At 39.3% G+C, this 20926-nt stretch overlaps 2 protein-coding genes and 1 long non-coding RNA gene across 10 annotated transcripts in view; 2 read left to right on the top strand and 1 right to left on the bottom strand.

Annotated features, from left to right (window-relative positions):
* The first annotated feature begins 3507 nt into the window (after positions 1–3507).
* Positions 3508–4312, top strand: LOC112142508 (SLAIN motif-containing protein-like). The gene is made up of 3 exons (XM_024265943.2): positions 3508–3890; positions 3977–4110; positions 4185–4312. Exons 1-3 carry the CDS (start codon positions 3508–3510, stop codon positions 4310–4312), a joined length of 645 nt encoding a protein of 214 aa, XP_024121711.2.
* Positions 4313–4944: 632 nt separating this feature from the next.
* Positions 4945–6380, top strand: LOC118599598. Its single transcript, XR_004949011.1, has 2 exons — positions 4945–5036; positions 5140–6380. It is a non-coding gene; the product is annotated as an uncharacterized LOC118599598 (long non-coding RNA).
* Positions 6381–8483: 2103 nt separating this feature from the next.
* Positions 8484–20926, bottom strand: part of taf1 (TAF1 RNA polymerase II, TATA box binding protein (TBP)-associated factor) — a 13655-nt gene continuing 1212 nt past the window's right edge. Inside the window, exons 3-41 of one of the 8 annotated variants that reach the window (XM_024265797.2) lie at positions 20659–20779; positions 20446–20562; positions 20006–20146; positions 19680–19921; positions 19387–19602; positions 19068–19310; positions 18748–18988; positions 18550–18657; positions 18305–18472; positions 18077–18204; positions 17793–17900; positions 17490–17663; positions 17218–17391; positions 16992–17096; positions 16704–16904; positions 16485–16626; positions 15758–15888; positions 15603–15683; positions 15374–15523; positions 15175–15294; positions 14923–15098; positions 14469–14695; positions 14161–14368; positions 13204–13375; positions 12855–13066; positions 12667–12775; positions 12491–12589; positions 12240–12417; positions 12092–12159; positions 11883–12005; positions 11699–11791; positions 11539–11623; positions 11389–11456; positions 11111–11224; positions 10716–10823; positions 10466–10561; positions 10086–10314; positions 9829–10000; positions 8484–9052 (exon numbers count right to left, since the gene is read on the bottom strand). In XM_024265797.2, coding sequence (XP_024121565.1) covers positions 8833–9052; positions 9829–10000; positions 10086–10314; positions 10466–10561; positions 10716–10823; positions 11111–11224; positions 11389–11456; positions 11539–11623; positions 11699–11791; positions 11883–12005; positions 12092–12159; positions 12240–12417; positions 12491–12589; positions 12667–12775; positions 12855–13066; positions 13204–13375; positions 14161–14368; positions 14469–14695; positions 14923–15098; positions 15175–15294; positions 15374–15523; positions 15603–15683; positions 15758–15888; positions 16485–16626; positions 16704–16904; positions 16992–17096; positions 17218–17391; positions 17490–17663; positions 17793–17900; positions 18077–18204; positions 18305–18472; positions 18550–18657; positions 18748–18988; positions 19068–19310; positions 19387–19602; positions 19680–19921; positions 20006–20146; positions 20446–20562; positions 20659–20779 — 5868 coding nt within the window. In that variant the 3' untranslated portion in view covers positions 8484–8832. The remainder of the gene's footprint in view (positions 9053–9828; positions 10001–10085; positions 10315–10465; positions 10562–10715; positions 10824–11110; positions 11225–11388; positions 11457–11538; positions 11624–11698; positions 11792–11882; positions 12006–12091; positions 12160–12239; positions 12418–12490; positions 12590–12666; positions 12776–12854; positions 13067–13203; positions 13376–14160; positions 14369–14468; positions 14696–14922; positions 15099–15174; positions 15295–15373; positions 15524–15602; positions 15684–15757; positions 15889–16484; positions 16627–16703; positions 16905–16991; positions 17097–17217; positions 17392–17489; positions 17664–17792; positions 17901–18076; positions 18205–18304; positions 18473–18549; positions 18658–18747; positions 18989–19067; positions 19311–19386; positions 19603–19679; positions 19922–20005; positions 20147–20445; positions 20563–20658; positions 20780–20926) is intronic. The other 7 variants (XM_024265799.2, XM_024265798.2, XM_024265800.2 and 4 more) reach the window with 7 other exon arrangements.

Here is a 20926-nt window from a genome sequence, read left to right as displayed (position 1 = left end):
TAAATCAAGTCGCATCTTTACCCCATTCAGTCTTATCTGAGTCTTCAAATGAGGTTTCAAATTTCTATGGATTTTACGAGGCTCTATATTCAAATCTAAGTAAACAAGACTCTCGCTCTAAAGGTTGTCAACTGATTGACTGACTTTTTGTTATTGTAAAAAATGGTTATAAAGTTTGGGAAATCTGCAGGTCAGAAAGTTTTAACAGATAAATACATGTAAAAAAAAAAGAATTAGAGTCCTGCAGGTGACATCGTCACATGGAAAACATTCTTGAAATGACTGCTGATGACATAGTAGTTGCTGCTTAGTCATGGTCTGGAGTTTGCTAGTGTTTCTTCACATTGGCTTATTTTGGTCCAATTACATTGTTATAATTTGCTATTCTTGTTCATTTGTGGGCGTATTTGTCTTATTATGAATGCTTTTAGGCATTTTGGTTTACTCAGTCACAGCTTTGTTTTCGTTTGGGATTGTGATTACTCAGTTAGTCCAGAAACAGAGGGTAAGTAGCTACAAGCTGTTCCGGCTTTGCCTGAGGCTCTCAACGCATATATGAACATTCTTCTTAACATGCATTGAACTTAGAAAAGTTAAACCTGTCTGGGAAAAAAATGTAAACGTGGAATGAGTAGCACAATAGTAGCTATTTTTAGAAAACTTTTTTTTATGTTCTTTCAGTGGTGACGTGTTCTGTTCACGCCTAACCACACCCAGCTGCAGTCAAAGGCTCAGTGAAGGCATCGTAGTTTGAGGCCTTCAGATCAGAGCAGTATTGTCTTCTTCAGATCAAACACAAGAAAAGGTTCCAACATGAAATTTCTCTCTGCATCTAACTACTACTATTAAGTTTACATTTCTGGGAACATATTTGTCTTCATTTTCATCACTGCCTCTTCTGTTTATAGTGAATGTGTACGTACCTTTTATTAAATAAACCTTGTCTTTGTAAGAACCATAACCACAAGTATTTATGGGATTTTTGAATCAAGATATATTTAATCTTTTATTTACAAAATCAAGATCTCCAGTAGATTTTATAATTACATTTTACCATTGTGTTGAATTACAACGAGAAAAAACGATTTTTTTGATTAATTATCTTTATTGAACTTAGTGAACTTTTTTGCTGATCATTGGAAAGACTTAGATTTAGATTCAGAGGGAGCAAATCCACAACCTCGATTTTGGCGTCCAAAGTGTTTTGTACCAATATCTCCATGTTTTGTACTACTGTCTTGATGAACAACAACGCACAAGTGCCAGAAGATTGTTATTTTGCAGAACACTAAAACGTGTAGAATTTATCATCCCATTTTGTCTGAGATTCTCTGTCTATAAAGTAGTAAATGAACCCCACATTATGAAGCTCCCACTACTATGTTACAGTGTGGGAACTAGCTTTAGTGGAAGAAATACCAATGTTCTCTTGATTTTTTTTTTTTTAAAGATTAAAGTAAAGAGGTCAAAAACCTATTTATGTGCTTCGGCTCAGGTGGTCAGTGCCAAATATTCAATCAGGCCAACATGTTTGTGCTGCTGTGTGAACAACATCTTTTCTTGGTAAAATTGCATTATGACAAAAAAAAAAACAAACAAAAAAACACCAAGTTCAGACAGTTTAACATCGATCAGTGTTATCACTATCTACTGATTCAGCTTGTTTCTTGTTTTCAAAATAAAATAAAAGTTAGTATTTGTTTGATATTCTTACGTTTTTAGCCAAATTTTTCACATTGCACTTTGTACTGTTTCAGCTGTTTAGGGTGAACAAAACATTTAGCAAACAGTCTTACTTTTATTTTTCTTTAAGTACATCTTTAAGCAAATATATTTTATTTTATTATATTATTATTAATATTTACAAATGTACTGATTTTATGACCCTTAGGATTTGATAACATTTATAGAGAAAGAATATAAGAGCTATTTGTTTCTAAAATGATGTAAAACAGCTCAGATTACTGGGATCTTAAATGTTTAAATTTAAACTGAACAGTTCAATGTATTTTTAAAGCATGAAAACATGGGAAGCATTTTTATCTATTTAACTTTACTCTAAAATGAGTTGAAAAAAATCAATTAAATATTCACTCAAATTTGCAGAATGGATCAAACAGGTGCTCAATAGTAAAACATGTATCTATGTCAAGTTTAATATAGAACAGTAATGCACTTCTTGGTCAGATTTGGGGGAAATTCAACCGTTTATTTTTGTAAATGTCTGGTTTTGGCACAAAGAGGTCAATAAACAGATGGAAATGTTAGAGTTTTGTTAAATAAGATCACCGTCTATTGAACATTTCTTCTAATTTTATAACTTGTTGTTTTACTGCTAATCTACAGATTTTTTTAATTTTACTTAATATTTGTATTTACTAATCCAAAGCATAATTAATATTAAGCTTACATGTTTGAGAAGATAATTGCATCTAACTTGAACTTACAAAAACAAAAGTTTTATGTAATAATTCAACAAGTATATGGTCAAAGTAGTTATCTGGGGTCCTTTATGTTTTTACTACTTTAGGTTTATTTTGATGAACCATAATGTTGTTTCTGGAGCAGGAATTATTCCTATGGTATATTTGTGTGTGCTGTAGTGTAGACATTAAATAATCATGATCCCTTTTATAAAGAAGTGATGGTATAGGACCCAAAACTGCAGGAAATCAAGCTTGTGACAGGAACAGAAAAGGTTAATAAATTACCACGACCATGAACAAGCATAGAAAAATGACAGAGCAGATGACAAGGCAAACTGAAAAATCAGATACACTGATGATGCTCACTCAATTTAGGCAAGCTGTAAGAAATTAGTAACAGGAAGCAGTGACTATGGGGAAAAGAAGCCTGAATACACAAAAAAACATATTTAAAAATGGCAATCTACTGTTTAAAAGTCAAGTTTGATTTTCGCATTAAATGCTGAACATTTTAATGACAAAGCTGAAAGCTGGCATCCAAACACAACAGAACATTATGCAGTGTCAATCAGAAAAGTGTGAGTTTGACTGAGCTGCGGGAGAGACAAGAGAGATGCTGCACATAGACACACTCCTCTGCAACTTCCTGATTAGAGACGAAGATCAACCACAAGCAGTCAGCAACAATAGCATCTGTGATCTCAAGATAGACAGCCATTTTTTTAGAAGAAAATGCCACCAATGAATATAAAGAACCATAACAATAAATAGACTGACCAGGAAAACAAACACCATTTCAAAAAGTTTAATAATCAACACCTTTATTAACATTAGCCTTGACAGTGTGATGTTTAGAAGCTTTGTGTGTGGAAACCTGTGCTCTCTTTAATCCACATAAGCTCTTGATGCTTCTTTAAATCCATCCAATCTGTTGTGAGTCTGTTCTTAACAGCCCTTCTCAACAAATCTGGGTCATTAGAAGTTAGACTGGAGCAGCAGCTGCAGGGTGAAACACAACCCCTGTTTTACAGCTTCATTCTTTTAAACATCTAGGATCACCTAGAATTCTTAAAAAGCAGCCATGATTGAGGATTTTTCTCAGAAGACGGATCTCCAAGATTACTCTGAAAGCAGCTGGTACCAGTATTTCTGCAGGCAGCAGGAGTTCGAGCCGAGTGCTAGTCAGGAGTGTGAGCTGCTGGATGAAAATCGCCATGGCAACATCTGGGCTGATCCTGAATCTGGACGAGTACAAAGATGTGCAGATCGATCGTTCGCCAAGGATGCAAGATTAAGACTTGAAGTTTTGAAGTCAGGTTGTGATTTGTCATCCTGCTGCGTCACGGACAGCACGCCAAGCAACTCTGAAGACGACCTCTCTGATGCTGAAGAGACTAAAGAGTCAGCTTTGGATTTGGTGGAGATCCTTGATATAGAGGATGATGTGCAGGATGACGAGAGCTGGTAGTCTTCATCAGATGTTTTTCAATATTTTCCTTAAAACCTTTAGTTTTTGGTTGTCATGGGATCTCCTGCCTCCTTCTTCACAGGTTGTATGAGCCTCAGAGGAAACAGCCTCTTGTCGAGAAGGACTCTGCACTCAGGTGGTGTCGACAGGTGCTCGATAACCGCAGCCCTGAGATGGAGACTGCATGCCGTCTGCTCATGAACAAGCTGGACCAAAGTAAAGATGAAAATGTCTTTCTTTCTCACTTAAAAAAATAAATCACAGGTTTACCTCATGCTCTCTGTGTTCAGGATCGAGGCATCCAATCTTCAGGTATTCTTCAGTTTCCGCTGGTTCTTCTGTGGACAAAAGATCAATCATCTCATCATTCAGTGGCTACAACAGTGTCGGTAAAGCTGATGAACTTCTTTATTGCTAAAGTGTCCAGAAATTCATAACAGTAAAGAACCACATTAGAGCATTCTTTTTATTTTCTTTAAGTTGAAACAAAGCAGTGGTGTATGCAGATCCACCAGTCAGTCACTGTCACTTTTAGTTTGCATTTAAATTAAATCGCAGCAGAATCCGACTTGCTTAAGCTTTGGGGTTAAAGAGGTGACCTGAAGTGAGGTGAGGAGGATAATTAGATTCAAACTCCCTCAGCAAGAGGCAGAAGGTGGTTTGCTACAGGCTGACCAACCTTCAGTTCCTATGATGTCAAGAATTTTACATTTGGTCATTTCTTTGTACATTTTTATTGGAGTTACATTTATTACTGGGTCTAATTTAAAGCGGTTTCCCAAAGTTCTGCTGGTTTTGGTTCCTCAGCTTTATGCCACTCTTAAGAAAATTGTTTTTAAATGTTTAAATGTAAGTTTCCAAATTTAACTTTATTTTGAAAAGATGTTCAGGACCGTTTTTGAATTGAGTATTTATATGTATATGTATCTGATTAAAGAGACCCCCTTAAAAATGTTTTGCTTAGGGCCCATAAAAAATCTAGCAGTGCCCCTGGAGAAAAGTAAAATAAAATACCTGCTTTTTGTGTTTCCTAATTTGCACAGATTCCAGTGAAGAGAATTTTTCCCATCATTCCAGTCCTGCAAGCTACAAACTGCAGGACATCACAGATGTTCACATTATGGCTCGAATGCAGGAAGCGAGTAAGTTTTGGCAAATATTTAATCCTTTGAGAGATTTTTGAGAAGTTTTTGACTATGCATAACAGCAGGGAAGACTGTAACGACTTTTATGTGTGTTCTTCAGGTTTAAGACAAGACTATGTTTCCATGCCACCTGCATCCAGTGGAAACCAGAATACTTCCTGCTTCAACACTACAACAGAGAACATTGAAGACCATGGAAACAAAGTCAGAGCTCGCTGGCCGTCTGCTCTGCCATCAGTGGGTTTCTCTCGCTGTCAGTCACCAGCAACCAAGCCGGAGTGTCAAAGTCCCAAACAGAGTCGTCTTCATCAACAAGTTACTCAGTTCAAGCTGCTTAAACGAGCTCAAAATCAAGGTAGAACCACAGGAATGAAGCTGGCCCATGAAATAAAATTTAATCCAGATTACAACCATAATACAGGTTTTAATGATGAACATAAAATCTGTTTTTTTGTCTTAAAAGGAAGACATATTATTATTTAATTTTATTTCTTTAAATGTATTATTTTAATTGGAAAGCTCTAAATCTGTTACAGCAGCATCACCAGGTTTAACAAGGTCACCTCTGCGGACGAGCCTCCGCTCCCTTCAGGCTGTGAGGAACAGCAGAAGTCTGGAGACTGATGATTATCAAACAGCCGGTCAGAGGTCTTACCCTCTACCAGGTCTGTTCCTACATCATCACAGAGAAAAACAGCTTTCATTTATGAATCAGACATTTAAAAAAATTTCTCTTCCCCAGATGTTTCATCGCCCACCAGGACAGCTTGTGGTTTCCGATCCCTTTCTCCAGCATCAGTCAACTTCCACAACCTGAAGCAGTCCTCCAGGCCCGCATCAGTGCGCGTGGCAGCGGTGAAGGGGGTGCAGAGGTCCCAGTCTCTGAGCCCCTGCAGGATTCCTCACCCCGCAAAGGGTTATTTGCCCGTTCATGGACGAGTCTTTGCCTCTCCAGAGAGACCAAGCACTGCAGCATGGAGCACGCGAGCACCCCCCATTCAGCGGTGAAAGACTTTACAAACGATAAACTTTATTGGAAAACTCACAGAAGCACAAAAACTGTATGGATTACTTTGCTGAGACATATTTATCCAAGTCCTTCGTCTATTATTTCAGCTAAATTAGTTGGATGGTGGATGGCCTCTGTTGAGTTGTCCAGCCTCCTGAGAACTAAAGGAAATTTGTTAAACTTGAGTGATTCCATGCCTTCATTTTAAGAGTGAAACAATAACTTGCAATTTTGAAACTTAAAAAATGAAAATATTTAATTTTATAGCATGATCACTATTGTGAAAAACAGAACAAATTGAATGCAAAAAAAATAATCCCTTAAAATAATAAAAAAAAAAACATAGCAATGTCTTTCAGAGTATCCTTTATAAAATTATGTGGAAATTATGTGAACATTTTGTTGTTTATTCAATATAATACTGTTTGTTAATTGTATAATAAAAAAAACTGAATTAAATGCCTTGATCGGAAAGATTTTTATTACTGAACTGTAAATTTTACTTTAACTTTTTGCACGTATTTCATTTCATTAGTTAACACACATAAGAACAATTCAGATTTTCTAGTCTAAGTAAATGTCCAGATTCTCCTCTCCCGGCCCACTTTCTCCAGCCCCTCTCTTGAAAATTCCAAGTCCCAAAAGCAAAATTTTATGATTGGGGTGACTGCCACCCAAACCACATTGAATCTTCCTTTTTCAAGCTCTCCTGCAGGAGGTGGTGGACCCACGGGACAGTGATCCCACGTAATCTCTTCAGACTGCAGCCCATAGGAGGAGCCCCGGCCCACCAGGAGTTCGTAAACGAGCCCCTACCCCAGTCCTGGCTCCAGAGTGGGGCCTCGGTGATCCAAACTAAACATGGTCTTGGTGTTTGCTACTCTGCTTTTTGTTCAGTTCAAAAAGCTGATTCCTTAAACCATTTAATTCTATGTCTAAATTCTCTTTTTTTTTCTTGACATGTGTGTTGGTTTGGGATATCACTGGAAAAATGAGAATATCTTAAAGTGCACAAATGAGACAATCCAAAAACAAAGGTTCCCCACATCACTGGGTTGGCTCTCAGAAGGATAAAATAGTAAAGCAGAGTAAAGCAACATTTATTTTAGTCACATCAGTGTAGAAATAGCAGCATTGCATTGTTTTTACATGTATCAACTGTAAATGGTGCATAGATGGAGTGCTGCACAGCATTGATGTAAGTGGATGTGAGCAAACTTCTGCAACACAAAGTTGCATTGATTCAAAACCTGCAGAAAAGTAGGAAGTGCAGCAATATTTCACTTAAATGCAGATCAGTGCAGGAAGTAGAACCTGCAAGAAATAGGACCTGTAAAAGTAACAGGAAGTGCACACTGTCAGCATTTAAAGGAAACTAAATAACTAAAATGGTGCATAAAAGGAAGTACCACTGTGCAGAAACAAGAGGTATAGGTTTGATGAGGAAAATTTTCACAGTTTTTCTGGTTATTGCATTTCCTTAAAACTTGAATTTTAAGGTGTGGATTAAAAAAAAGGTTTAGATGTTGCTACTTATTCTCTTTTCTGGATTATTTTTGTTTTTGCTGGACAGTGACTTGGTTTTAGGTTTATATTAAAAAAAAAAAAAAGAGTACTGTAACTATTTTTTCAAGAAACCTGTGGAGTTCATCCAATCACCAGTAGTTTGCGTGGTAAACTGCCCCCTGCTGTTCACCAAACAGAAATACACAAAATCACTTAAAAATAAAGTTTTAAGTAAATAAACAGAAATCTGAAACACAAATAAAACTGTTATTAATTGAAGTCAACTATTTGCTGTTTCTTCAATGTCTGTTTTTGTTATTACTTACAGCACACAAAATTTATTGATAGCAAGTTAAACTTTTTCAGTATTTATCTTTATTAAAGTTTTCTTGGTCTATGGATCTTTCAACAGGGGACTTGATTTGTACTTTGTTTCTAATGCTCTAACACTATAGATGTAGCTTAAATAACACTTAAATAATACACAGCCTTTGACCTTTTATGCAATCAACGTAATTCTGTCTGCTTTTCTTTGCCTCATAATTCACCGGAAATCATGTTTATCCTGTAAATAGCTGAAAAGTTAGTAGTTGAAAGAATGTAAACACTTTTTAACAAAAGGTAAGCAATAAATATGTTACCTTAGGCATATTTAATAAAAATGGGCAGCACAGTCACTTTTTGGTGAACTTTATTATTTTATGAGTTTATGATTATAGGTGTTTCTAACCAACATAATGTGCGTCCAGTGAAGGTAACACAGATGTTGCTTGCTCCTAAGAACAGAACAAGAGAAGACGGGTTGACATTAACTTTTTTAAAACAGAAACACTTAATTTCTGTGACCTACCTTTCATTTTCTTGCCAGCTGAACACATTGAACACTGAATAATTATGTTGGTGTAAAAATGAAACACAAAACCTCCAAACATGATGAAAAGAGAGCAGTTTTGTATTTAACAAAATGAAGAAACTTCAGCAGAAAAACTTACAACGAGAAGTTGTTGTCCTTTTTTGTGGTCATTGAGCTATAATCAGGTTGACCCATAAACTCAATTTGAATACTATGAAAAAACTTTTACCTCAATCTTTACATAAAGTGTAAACTGAAATGTACAAAGTACTACTTTGAACTGCAAAAGTAAAAGAAAACAACAGAAAGCGTCCATAAATCATCCTTTACAAAATAACTACAGCTGTACATATTTACATTTTCCTTTTAAATGTGGGATCACGTTTTCAAGTTACTAAAAAAGCCTAAAAAAACCCCAATAACAACTAATTGTCAGAGTCCATGTCGCTGTCTGCCCCGATGGATCTAAACTCTTCACTCTCCTCATCTTCACTCAGCTGGACCTGGGAGAGCACAGCCGGGCCTCTTCTCCGCGCCTCATCTTCTTCATCCTCCTCTTCTTCGCTGATCCCGTATTCCTCACCATTGATCATGTTAGACGTCTGCATTTGACTGCGACTCTCAGTCTCCTCATAGCTGCCGTAGCTGTGACACAGCAGAAAAACACAACCACGTCATCTAAACACTTTCAAAAACATATTAGTGGGACATCAGGAAGGACTAGACTTTTTAGGAAAAATAGTTTTAGCTTGTTAGACTGAAATGCTCTGTATTTTTCAGAAGAGGGAGAAGTTGTGGTGCACTGCTGTGGGTCTCCAATCTTTTACAAGATACAGACCAAATCAATGTCAGAGAATATTTTTTTATGTATGAGACTGAATTGGGTCTGCTTTTCTATGTCCAGATTCCCCTAACTTTTGTGAGTAAGGTTTATGTTCCGCCTCTGTAAAATATCTGCAGCTGGTTTAAACTTTTGTAAGCTATATTTCATGTAAGAACCATTAAAATAGATTTTTAAGGTGCGATGGATGAATACAAAAGACAAGGGTCACTGAAATTAATATTTTCTAAATATAATCAACTGTCAGAATAACTCCTTATTTGGAGTCCAGAGTTCTGTTGCTTTCTTTTATTTTGAAGTCAAAAGTTTGTTTCCTCACTGGCTCTTTTCTGCGAAAAAAAAATGTTCCAAATACGTTTGTTTTTTGTTAACTTTGGGGTTTTAATTTAGCGGTCAACACAGCCGTTTTATGAAAGCAGCAGATGTATTTTCAATACAAGATCAATGACATGAATGAGCCAGATGTGGTTGGCAGTTTTCAAAAAGAAAACTTCTTTCAGAATCAGATTATACATTTCTTTTGTCTGGTTCAAACTGTCCCACGGCCTGGGGGGGTTGGGGACCCATTGGTCTGCTGTACCTGATGTTGCTGTCCTCTAAAGGAGGCTCATCAGGCCCGTCTCCTTCGTACGACATCATGCTCTCGTCCTGCTCCATGCCCATGCGGGCCGTCTCCTGAGTTCTCCGTGGAGGTGGGGGTCGCACGTTGACCTCTCTGTCGGAGTCGCTGCCGCTCTCTGACAGCTGAATGGCTGACAGACACAAAAGTGCCAACAATTTTTTTTACTCAAATCACAATAAAAGCTGCAACAGATAGTTCCTGTGTCCTGGACTCACAGGAGAAAGGGTTGTCGCCCTCCTCTTCGCTGGCATCATCCTCTCCGTCTGACATGAGCAGATCTTGATAAAGAACGCTGGACTGAGCCGGGTGGTTTGACCTCCTATGGTCTCTCTCCTCGTCATCATCATCGTCGTCCTCGTCCTGGTCGTGCGCTCGCCTGCGAGGAGGCAGCAGCATCTCCTCATCATCATCTTCATCCTCTAAATCTCCTTCAGCATCCTCTGCCTGGTTAGTAAGAAAAAAAAAGTAAGACAATAAGAAAGATGAAGTTTTAGATTAAAATTCTTGTATTTTTCTAAAATTGTGTACTTGTGTAGTGGATATACTGTTTTATGAAGTGGAATTATGAGTTTCACATGAAAAACATCTGTCTTACGGGAGCAGGAGTTTTAGGTTTCCCGTCATCTTCCTCTTCAAAACCTTCAATATCCACATCGGACTCCTCTTCTCCAGGCCTCCTGCTGTGCCGTCCCTGAGAAGTAAAACCAAAGGTCAAAACACAGAGGCCACCTTAACTTGTTCAACTCTAAAACTTTCACAAGTAGGTCAAATAAAAAAATCGAATCGAGCTGGATCGTTTAAGGAGGGGTGGCATGTGGTTGCAAGCCTTATTTCTCTCTCCATACCTGCCCCCCTCTCTTCTCTGGAGCAACCACTAGAGGTCCCTCAGAGAAAAGGCTGCTGGGCTCTCTGGGCAGACTCCCTGAAGCCCCGCTGTCAAACAGATCAGCAGGCTGGCCCACGCCACATGGAGTGGCACACAGACAGAGAGACGGGACACGAGGGCAGAAGTGCAGAAGACAAACAAGTGGGAAGAAAGAAGACACTAGTAAAGGAACTACTGTGAGCAAACACAACGTGAATATCTGGAGTTAGTACAGCGAAAAAGGGAAGGAGGGATAAGAGGAGCTCTAGAAGGTGTAGCAGAGAAGCTGCAAGATCAGAACATTTGCTCTGATAAACAGGAGGGGGGACCTGCAGGATACCGACACAAACATCAGTCAGAGGGCGCTCCTCCTACCTGTGGCGTGTACGGTCCAGGCATGGATTCAAAACTCTCAAGATCTGCTGCATCTAGAGCTGCCTCCTTAGCAGTGCAGATGTCTTTCTCCAACTGTGTCAAGTGCTCATCGTACTGGAGACAATCCAAGACAACATGGTTAGTGGTACAGCTGTTTACTAATGGAATGTGATTATTAAACTGCAGATTTATTCAATGTATAGAAATATTATTCATTTTTTGGTGCATATAAAGAATTAAAAACCTAAGTGAATGCTTTGAAGCCCCCCCCAGCATACCTCTGCCAGAGTCTGTTTACAGATGCTGATTATATCCAGAGCTGTCTTGGTGTATGGGCTGTCTGGGCCTGTCAAGGAAAAAAACAATTATCAGTATTACAACTTTTATTTGGTGTCTTTTTCATTAAACATGTAACTGAGGTCATTTACCGTTATACTTGATGCTGTTGGCATGAATGAGACTAACATCCGAAAGAAACGCATCTCGGTTTTGGTATTTGTGTTTGGAGATGTTCTGAAAACAAAATATAATTCATTGAATTTGCTGTAGTTTTACAATATAAAATGTCAACTCTATTGAGTCTTTCACCTTTCTGATTGTCTCCAGATCCATGGGATTTGCTATAACCTTATAATAATCAGGTACAAACTTTTTGTTGACAGGATGGTGAAAAGGCCAGGACTAAAAAAAAAAAAGGGAATTGTTAATAAAATAATATTTAGGCTCTTATCGCCGGTCTTGTATTAATGAAGTTGGAACAAAGGCCTCTCACATCGGGAACGATCATCATTTTCTGAGTTACAATGTTGTCCAAGATGAAGGAGAAAGCCACTTGATCATCATCATCCAGCAGCGGGTTGATGGCTTTCTCCAGCCTCACCAGCCTGTCCTCTTTCTGCACTCACAGATAGAATGAAAGCTTAACACTAAAGATCATCATAATCGAGGAAGATGTAAAAAGCTGTCCAGACTTTCACTCGCCTCCTTCAGTTTAGCGTCGCACAAATCCAGCATGGACTGCGCCACTTGAGTGATCGGATGTTTGGCTCCTGATGCATTAAAATAAACATCAATTATGCTGAAACTAGCTAAATGATTTATTCTTTAAGTCCTTCTCTTTTAGCATTACCGTTATAAGTGGCGCTGTTTTTCACAATAAGCTCCACAGCTTCACGAAACTCCTCCCTGGACGGGTACATGCGCTTGCGTACGTTCTCCCGCAGCGTCTGCAGGTCCATGGGCCGAGTGATGATCTTGTAGTAGTCCTTCACAACCTTGGCATTGACGGGCGTGTGGAAGGGGTACGTCTACAACCGGGACAAAAAGATATTTTAAAAATGAGGCTGCAGAGCATGACTTTATGCTCTGGGTAGATCTTACATTTGGATGATCCCGCATGTCATTGATGATGCTTTCCAGCACAGAGGACAGAGTGACCATGGGGTCGGTGCGTCTGCGGTGAATCGCCTTGTGCGGTTTCTGTCAATGAGAACAGAAAAAAAGGCTTTAAATATCACTGAAGTCTCCTGAATGTGTCACACAAACCAAATGCTTACGTTGAGGTAATCGCAGTGGACTGCACTGCCCACGCGTCTCTTTTTCTTTTGTGGCAGCTGCTGCTTAGGAAATTTCAGCACCAGAGACTTTCTGCGAACCTCGTCAGCACTGTGAAGCACATCAGAAAGCGTTTTATATACATTCATTTATGATAAATATAAAAGGGGGGAAAAAACAGCTAAAATACCTCTCAATGAGCTGTTTTCCCAGTACAATCTTAGTGCCTTCCACTTTGATCAGCTCCTCGTTGTCATTATGGATGACCGTCTTCTCAAGCTCCTCCTCCTGCTCCTCTGTCATGGCAACAGGATTGGAGGGCGGAGCGTTGGTTTGATAGTAAAGGGGACAAAATTTGTTGGTCCTCATGTGTCCAATGGCTCCACAGGCTCCACACTTCAACTAGGGATAGAAGAAAAACATTAGGATGATAAATGGTAAAAAAACAAGCTATAAACACCAGCACTAGGTTGCCTTATTTTGAGCTTTTGAGGAAAAATACAAGATTCATTCCAGTAGAACTTAGTCTGCAAGCTTACTTTTACCTTGAGGTCTGGTCTCTCTTTGGCCTTCTTGGTCTTTTTCTCTGGAGGCCCTTTGATCTTGTCCTTCTCCTGGTTTCTCTTCAGCCTCCGGAGCTGCTCCTGAATTCGCCGGCGCTCTTTCCTCATCTCCTCTCTGTGCTGCTCGTCAAACAGGGCGAACTTTCGTCTGCAAGCACAAACACAGCTTTCTTATTTGACCATACTTTCACTTACAAAACAAAAATAAATCTTGTTTCTTACTGTATAATAATAGGCGCAACTGATCATTTTGAATCCGCTCATCTGTTATACAAACATTAAGAGATCTAAATAACTTTAAAATTACACTAATGATGCGCAAAATATATTAAGCCTTTATGCAGCAAGCTATCAAGAGAATGTCAAAGAAAGTTCATTTGAGTAAAGAGGAAATTCATTATTTAAGATGGAAAAAAAACCAAAATCTAAATCAAAGATAATAATAATAACTTGGAGTAAATGGGGATTTTGTACAATAAATTAATGTTTTTGGTTAGTTTTGTGTATTTTTCTTACAACACTTGACTTATTTAATGTGCTGCAGTGGAACTTAGTTGTAGCTTAAGTGTAAAATAGGCAAAAACCAAAAGCTTTTTAATCTAGCTTCAAATAAGGTTTCGGTATTTTGGCTATTTTGTTTATTTATCTTAATTTAATAAATATACTTTTGTTATTTACTTTGCGTTTTCAAAGCAGAGCTTTATAAACTTATTTTTAGTTTATTTTCAAATCAATTTATAATTTTCAATCTGTATTTTCAATCTGTATTTAAACAACAACCTTGAATTAAACAATTAGATTGAAGTTCATCTCACTTGTCTATGTCATTGCTCAATTTGAACCATTAAAACAAACAAGTTATAAGCAGCTATTGTGGATGTTAACATTCCTACAGTTTATTTCCAGAAATTCAAATCCAGGTGTGGGACTTACATAAATTCATCATCTTTAGTGGTTCTGATTCTTGTATATGCATCGATAACTGCGGCCTTCCTGACAGTCTCGCAGCGCACATACTCTTTACCGTCCTCGTCCCTGAATGTGCGGTAGATCTTGAGTCGGCGTCCTGTAGCCGAGGAGTTTAGGCTGGTGACAGATGATGTGTCGTCATCTTTATGGGAGCTGACAGATAAGGAACTGGCTGTAGGGGGAAAAGTTACGGTAAGAGAAGGTTTTAGTTTTCAAATCAAGAGGTTAGTGAGCACCATTAGAGCTGATTTCCAGCAGAAAGGCAGACTTACATAACCCTTTGCGCCGATCCTTGCGTCCTTTGTTGTCGCTCTCTTCTCCCATCAGCATCCTCTGCAGTTCCTTCCTTTCCTGCTCTTCTCTCTCCCGTGAAAGCTGGGAGCTGGTCTTTTTGTTCTGCAGCATGTTCTCAATGTTCTTCCCCATCTCCTCAAAGTCGCTGTCTTCTGCTGAACTGCTGTCTGTATCAGTGGACAGCACCTCTGTGGACTCCAGCACTCTGTGGTGAAAAAAATGGTACAGGTGTGAAAGATCGTGAACACAGAACTGTGGAGATCTGCTAATTTAGAATTTCATTTATCTTTTCAGAAGACTATGTTATTTTTCATAATCCTACTATTCTAAAAATTGAATAATTCAAGCAAATTTTGAAGATGCTTTTGTGAACCTCTGTGAACCAAACTCAAAATTGTTACAGCAGTTTAAGGGGAAACCAGACAGTCTCACTTGTTCTGCAGATCAAAGATCCTCTGGCACTCTTCCTTGTAGCGCTCCTGGTGTTCAGCCACAGAGAAACGAGAGCCTCTGGCGAATTTGCTCATGGGCCCCTCGCCTGAGCGCGCCTGTTCTGTGGACATCGTTCTCACCACATCGATCACCTCCCAGCGGGAGAGTTTCTTGATCTACACAATTGGAATGAAATACATCTTTTGTTATGAACAACACAAAAAATCTGATAATCCAGCACGATGAACTCACTTCTTCCTCCGGTACTCCGAACTTGCGAAGCAGCTGCTTGGCGTTCTTAAGTGAAAGCCTCCTGAGATCTGCGTCTGTCCCCGTCACCGTCTTCTTGACAGGTTGAGGCTCTTTGTCATCCTGAGGAAACGAAATGGTGAAAACCCGACAGATGGCGTGCAGATCTAAGATCATTCCATTTCTCTTGTAGAAATCAAACCTTCTGTTGAGTGGGCTTGTTGGGCACTTTGACATAGGAGAAACCCTCCCCACAGCCTGTGGGATCCGCCACACCCGTCACCTCCAGCAGACACTTCCCCTTCATGGCAGAGATGAACGCTCGTGTTGTGTTCCAAGGAGCTGTCCGCACCTACAACACAGAACAGAGATGGTGTGAAGCCTGAAGTCTGGATCAATATGTGTATTTAGAAAGGTTTTTGGGTTGATACCTCGTCGTCAATCTTCATTTGAAAGTCCTCCTCATTCTCTTCTTCAGGGGCAAAGAAAGATTTCTCACCGTATCCGGCATCCTGCGGTGGTTAGATAACTTGTAGTATCTTTAACTGTATGTTATCAATTTGCATTGTGAATAGAAAACTATTACCTTAAGCCTCTGCTCTGCCACGAGCATGCTGTAATAAGCACAGCACTGCTCTGGAGACACCATGGCTCGGATTTCTTCTTCCGTGGGCAATCTGAAGTCAGGCTTCAGCACCCACCAGTTGGAGTCCATCCCTGATATGACAACGAGGGACTTTGTAAAGGTTTTACTTATTGTAAGATCAATAAATTTAATGTAATATGAAACAAATATCCCAACCAAACATGTGTTCTCTATCTCAGAAACAAGATCAAATTTCTCCACCTCATATATGAACTTCTTGCAGTCAATGGGGCAACATTTACTAGTTTTTGGATTGATGTGTGGTGTTTACATCAACATCATGCTTGAAAGGGTAGCAGGCGTTTATTTTGACACTTGGAGCCTGTTTCCTGTGGTTTTCACGTTGGAGCTCAGACAGTCGAAGCAGAATCGGTTTAAATTAATATTTCTGTTTATTTATCTGTCCTTTTGTCCCTTACAGGAAGTTAAACCTTTTGTTCCAGTTTCTCTTTTATTTAAAAAATGTCAACTCTGGACAAAAAGTGAAACATCTTAATGAAGAAATTGTCAATAGTACTTCTTCTGGTTTTTAAAACTCATCATAACTCCTGATCTATTTTCTATTCATCTGTGTTTTCACACCATCGTCATCATCTCACTAAAAATCAGGAATTTGATTAAATAACAGTATATTAGTGTTTTAAAACAACAAAAAAGCAAAGATTACCTGTACGTTTGAAGTCAGCACACAGCTTGAGTCGTTTCCTGATGCTGCTTTCTGAGTGTGATGGAAAAGCTTTCTTGATGTCCTCCATGCGGATTCTTCTGGGCCGATCCTTGCTCTTCCAGAACAAGCGGTAAATAAAGACCTACAGAAGGCAGAGGACAGATGAGGGTTTGCGGGATGCAGCAGGAGCTGGAGTTTTGTCTAAACTACTAAACACACCTGCAAGAAGTCCCTGATGTGAGTATTGGCTCGTTTGGAGTTTGGCCCTGGAACTTCAAACAGGGGACACTCCTGTCCAACTACAAAAATGTCAACAATCTCTCTAATGTAGTAGCCGTGCCGGGTTCGCAAGACCAAGAAATCTGTTTCTGGCATCTTGTGCAGATAGATTGGGGACCGGAAAAGGTTGTTTTCAAATGCCTACAAGAAGAAAAAAGGTTGACTATAAATAAATAGTTCCATGATCTGGAATGCTAAAAATATTTGCATCACATGGAAAGTACCAACCTGGAGTAACTGTCCAGGGTGCAAAGAGCCCAGGAAGGGGGACGTGTGGCAGTACACGGTCTCTCCGTACTTACAGTCCGGCGCTCCAGGATCTTTTCCAGGTTTCTAGAGAAAAGTGGCACGTGTCTTAACATGGGATATTTTGTAATAATACAAAGCATTTGATTATCCTTTTAGTTTTTAAGAATCAACTTTGACTGTAATGGAAGAAAAAACTCTCGCTCACTCTTTTGTAGTAGTTTTTGATCTTTGTTGCCATGCCCACTTGCATGATGAGAGGCGGGTATTCCTCACTGTATTCTGCTAGAATCAGATCTCCATCTTTGCCTGTCAGGTCTTGTGGCGTCCGCATGAAGAACATGTCTCCACCTCCTGAGGCCTGCCGCTCCTGCTCTCTCATCTATTAGACCAGGAAAAGGGGAAAAGAAGCATAATTAGCAAAAGATACATATATAGTAATGTTAATAATAATGATGTAATGCAATGAGCAGGCCTTACCTTGGCCTTCTTCTTTATGTGTTTGAGCAGTGGCTGAACAGCGTGGGGGCCCGGCTGAGCTAAAGCTCCAAACGAGTACTTCTTTAGTATCGTTCGATGGAACTGGCGGAGCTTCATGGGTCCCATGTGAGTGGGGAAGAATGGCTGCCTCAGCTCCAGAGCTGGGATTGAATGCTGTTGAAAAAAGTACATAGATTTAATACAACTAATAAATAGTAAAAAAATAGAGAGCGTTTAATTTTTTTTCTTTAAATTTCAAGGCATCTTCTGTGAGTTAGATGCTTAGAGTTGGCCACCTCTCACCTGAATGATATTGCCCCCAAAAGTTCCTCTCAGACCTTGCTGTTTGGGGTAGTAAAACTCATCATTGGAGAGATTCCAGGGGTCCTTCACTTCAGGCTGGGACATATTCTGTTTTAAAAGAGACAAAAAGTTAATGTTGAAACAAACTCCATAGAACATACAAACTTAAATTGATACAATCCGGTTATATTTTATTTCATCTGATTTTACTTATATTTTGTGAGATTTAAGTGTAAATCTGCCATTTTTTATTTAATAAACGGTGGTTTTATGCGCTAACATACTTGCTGTGGCTCGTCTTTGATCACTCCAGTCTTTCCCAACAAAATGCGGCTCTTCTTAATTGCAGTTTCCTTCTTATTCTCTTTTGATGGTGAATGTGAGGTGGCTTCTTCCTTTTCATCGGGAATTTCTACAAACATTTTGTTGATGAGCTCATTTTGAACAGGATAGTTGGCTAATGCTAAAATATATTATTAATATTTAAAAACTACAAATACTTTTTTGTGTACCTAGAATAATATTCTCATCATTGGGATCCAGTGTAAGAACAGGCGGTGCGAGCAGGTGATCCATCTCCTGATCATCCCAGATGATGTTGTCTTCCCATCGGCCATACACCAACTCTTCATTGTCGATTGGGAAAATGGAATACCAGGAGCAGGATTCCTCTTGAAAAGCTGCAAATGAGCAAAAACAAACTGTTAGGATATGGTTTTAAGAAAAAATTGTTTAAGTGGAAGTATTTTCTGATCACCTTGATGATCGAGGCTGCTTTTGTCCCGTTTAGCACCTGAGATTGTAGGAGCTTTGGGTATGGGTGGAGGGGTTGGTGGTACCAGCTGAGAATTACTTCTAGTGAGACCTTTAAAGAAAAGAAAAATCAATATTCAGGCAACATTTTAATATTATTCTAGAAGATTATAGTCAGATCTGCTTGTGAGGATCATCTGACCTTGCTGTGCATTATAAGCATTGGCGTTGCGCGTCATGCTGGAGGGAAGCCATCCTGCCAGGCTGGCTCTCTGAGTTTTGGTTCCCTTGTGCTTTACTTCTTCTCCATTCCAAATGATATCATCCTCCCACTGGAGCTGAGTGACCATCAAGAAGACCTCGTTCTCTAAGGCCTCTTTGTCTTCATTTCCGTCATCATCATCTCCGTCGTTGTCATTCATTTCCTCTTGGCTCTGAACCTTCTTTTTAGAAAACAAACAATAACAGTGAGTAAACAACAACAACCATTCATTTTAATGTTCAAAGACAAGGCGGTCTTACTTCTTGAGGAATCTCTGCGATTTCCTTGGGGATATCCTGCTTCTCAAGCTCACTGGACTCCAAATTTTTCAGCTTGAACCCATAGTTGAAACCACTTCCATCCTCAGGTACTCCCAGCATGTCGTACCACAGCTGAGCTGGACCGTATCTCCATTCTGCCACTTTCGGTCGAGACTCAGTCTCCTTGTCTCCATCCCCACAGGTCTGTGAAAACTTTGACTCTACTGGAGCCATCATAGTAATCTAGAACAGCAAACAGAAGGGAAGTGAAAAACAAAAACTCACAGGTGACAAGCTGCTGAGAATGACTGAGATGTACCTCATCATCAGAGAGGCACTGCTCTGGGGGTGGCGGGAGGGCGTACTCATAAATCCATCCAGACTTTTTCTCCTGACCTTGTTCTGACACCTCACCTTCAGGTGGAGGTGTTCCAGGCTGAGGGTCTCTGTGCTTCCGTTTCTTCTTTCTGCGGGCACTCCTCCAAACTGACGGCATGTTCTTTCCAGGACCAAACAGCCTTAAGAACCTGAGGACCTATAAATATATTGTAAAAAAAGTGTATAAGCACATTTATTTGATTTGAGAGTAATGGATATTTGAAAAATATTTACCTTGCCGGGCCTAAACTCTGGAAAGAGCTCGGTGACGCCGGGCAGAGCTTTGGCTGCGTCTTTCTGCATTATGCCAGCAAGAGGGAGGGTAAGTATGTCGGGGGGGCCTCCAGATCCAGAGGTCTGACAAGGTCGGTCAGTTTCTGACTCAGAGTCGGAAGAGCTGCTGAAGTCCACCTTATCAGCAGCAGAGGATGGGGCAATGATGGAGGGCAGGATGATGCCATCACCCTCTTCCCCCACTGTCAAATCATGAATTTGTATCAGAAATCTTCCAAAAAATAAAACAAAAACACGTTGTACTATTTTTAAACATTGCACCTTACCAGTGCATGAATCTTTACCATTTGTGCTCTGACTTGAGGATTCCTCCTTCTCTCCTGGCAATGAAAGACTGGGCGGAGGCGGTGGAGGCATAAGCTTAGAGTCAATGTCCTCACAGTCGGCATCATAGTCGTCTTCATCATCTACAGTTCAGGAGTTTGGAAACAAGTTTATAGAAAATATATATTAAACAAAAAAATATTTTAAAGAATATAAAATTAGAGTAGTCAAGCAAAAAAAATCAAAAAGATGAATAGAGCAAATTTTGGGGATTAAATATTTATCAATAACTTTTAATAATTTCATTACAAGATTTTTTTCATCACAAAAAAGTCAATGTTTATGTAGAAAATGAATGTAGACAGGATTAATTTTTTATCTGAACGTAGCAATATTACAACACTGAAAACACAATATTACACAAGTGAAGTCTAATCGTTACCAGTTTTCCGGCTTGGCTGCAGAGACCCCATAGCCTGACGGTACTTTTTGGTCTCATCTTCAGCCACCTCACTGATGTCAGAATAATCGACTGCATCTTCAGTGCTTTTCACCCAACCTAGACAATAAAATGAGTTGAAGAAAAATGAAATTAAAAAACAAAATCGCACCACATTCCAGGTAAATTAGTTCCTTTGTCGATGTACTCTCTTACCTTCTCCATCTACATTTTCTGAATCTTTATTGTCTTTTTCCTCACACTCATTGGCAGTAATCTCTGTAATTAAAGAGCCGAAACCCAGAGTCCCTAAACCAGCAAGATGCTTTTTGGACTCCTGGGATAAGAAAATAACAGAGAAAAAAAAATTCCAGAAGCAATTAAAATCACTAAAGTACACAGATTTACCAAAAAGGTGGAATTAAAACCCTTGTAGTCATAATTTCCATCAAAAAGTAGAGATGCTTTTTTTTTTTTTTTTTTT

The sequence above is a fragment of the Oryzias melastigma genome, linkage group LG14 (assembly GCF_002922805.2).
Source record: "Oryzias melastigma strain HK-1 linkage group LG14, ASM292280v2, whole genome shotgun sequence".
Lineage (NCBI taxonomy): Eukaryota > Metazoa > Chordata > Actinopteri > Beloniformes > Adrianichthyidae > Oryzias > Oryzias melastigma.
Note: the sequence above shows the minus strand (reverse complement) of the source record. Positions and strands in the feature narration are given on the sequence as shown.

Excerpts from the sequence above, each read along its gene's own strand:
- LOC112142508 (XM_024265943.2), top strand. The coding sequence starts at position 3,508 with ATGATTGAGGATTTTTCTCAGAAGACGGATCTCCAAGATTACTCTGAA. Across the intron at positions 3,891-3,976 it reads GTGCAGGATGACGAGAGCTG|GTTGTATGAGCCTCAGAGGA; the intron begins GTAGTCTTCATC and ends CCTTCTTCACAG. Across the intron at positions 4,111-4,184 it reads CATGAACAAGCTGGACCAAA|GATCGAGGCATCCAATCTTC; the intron begins GTAAAGATGAAA and ends CTCTGTGTTCAG.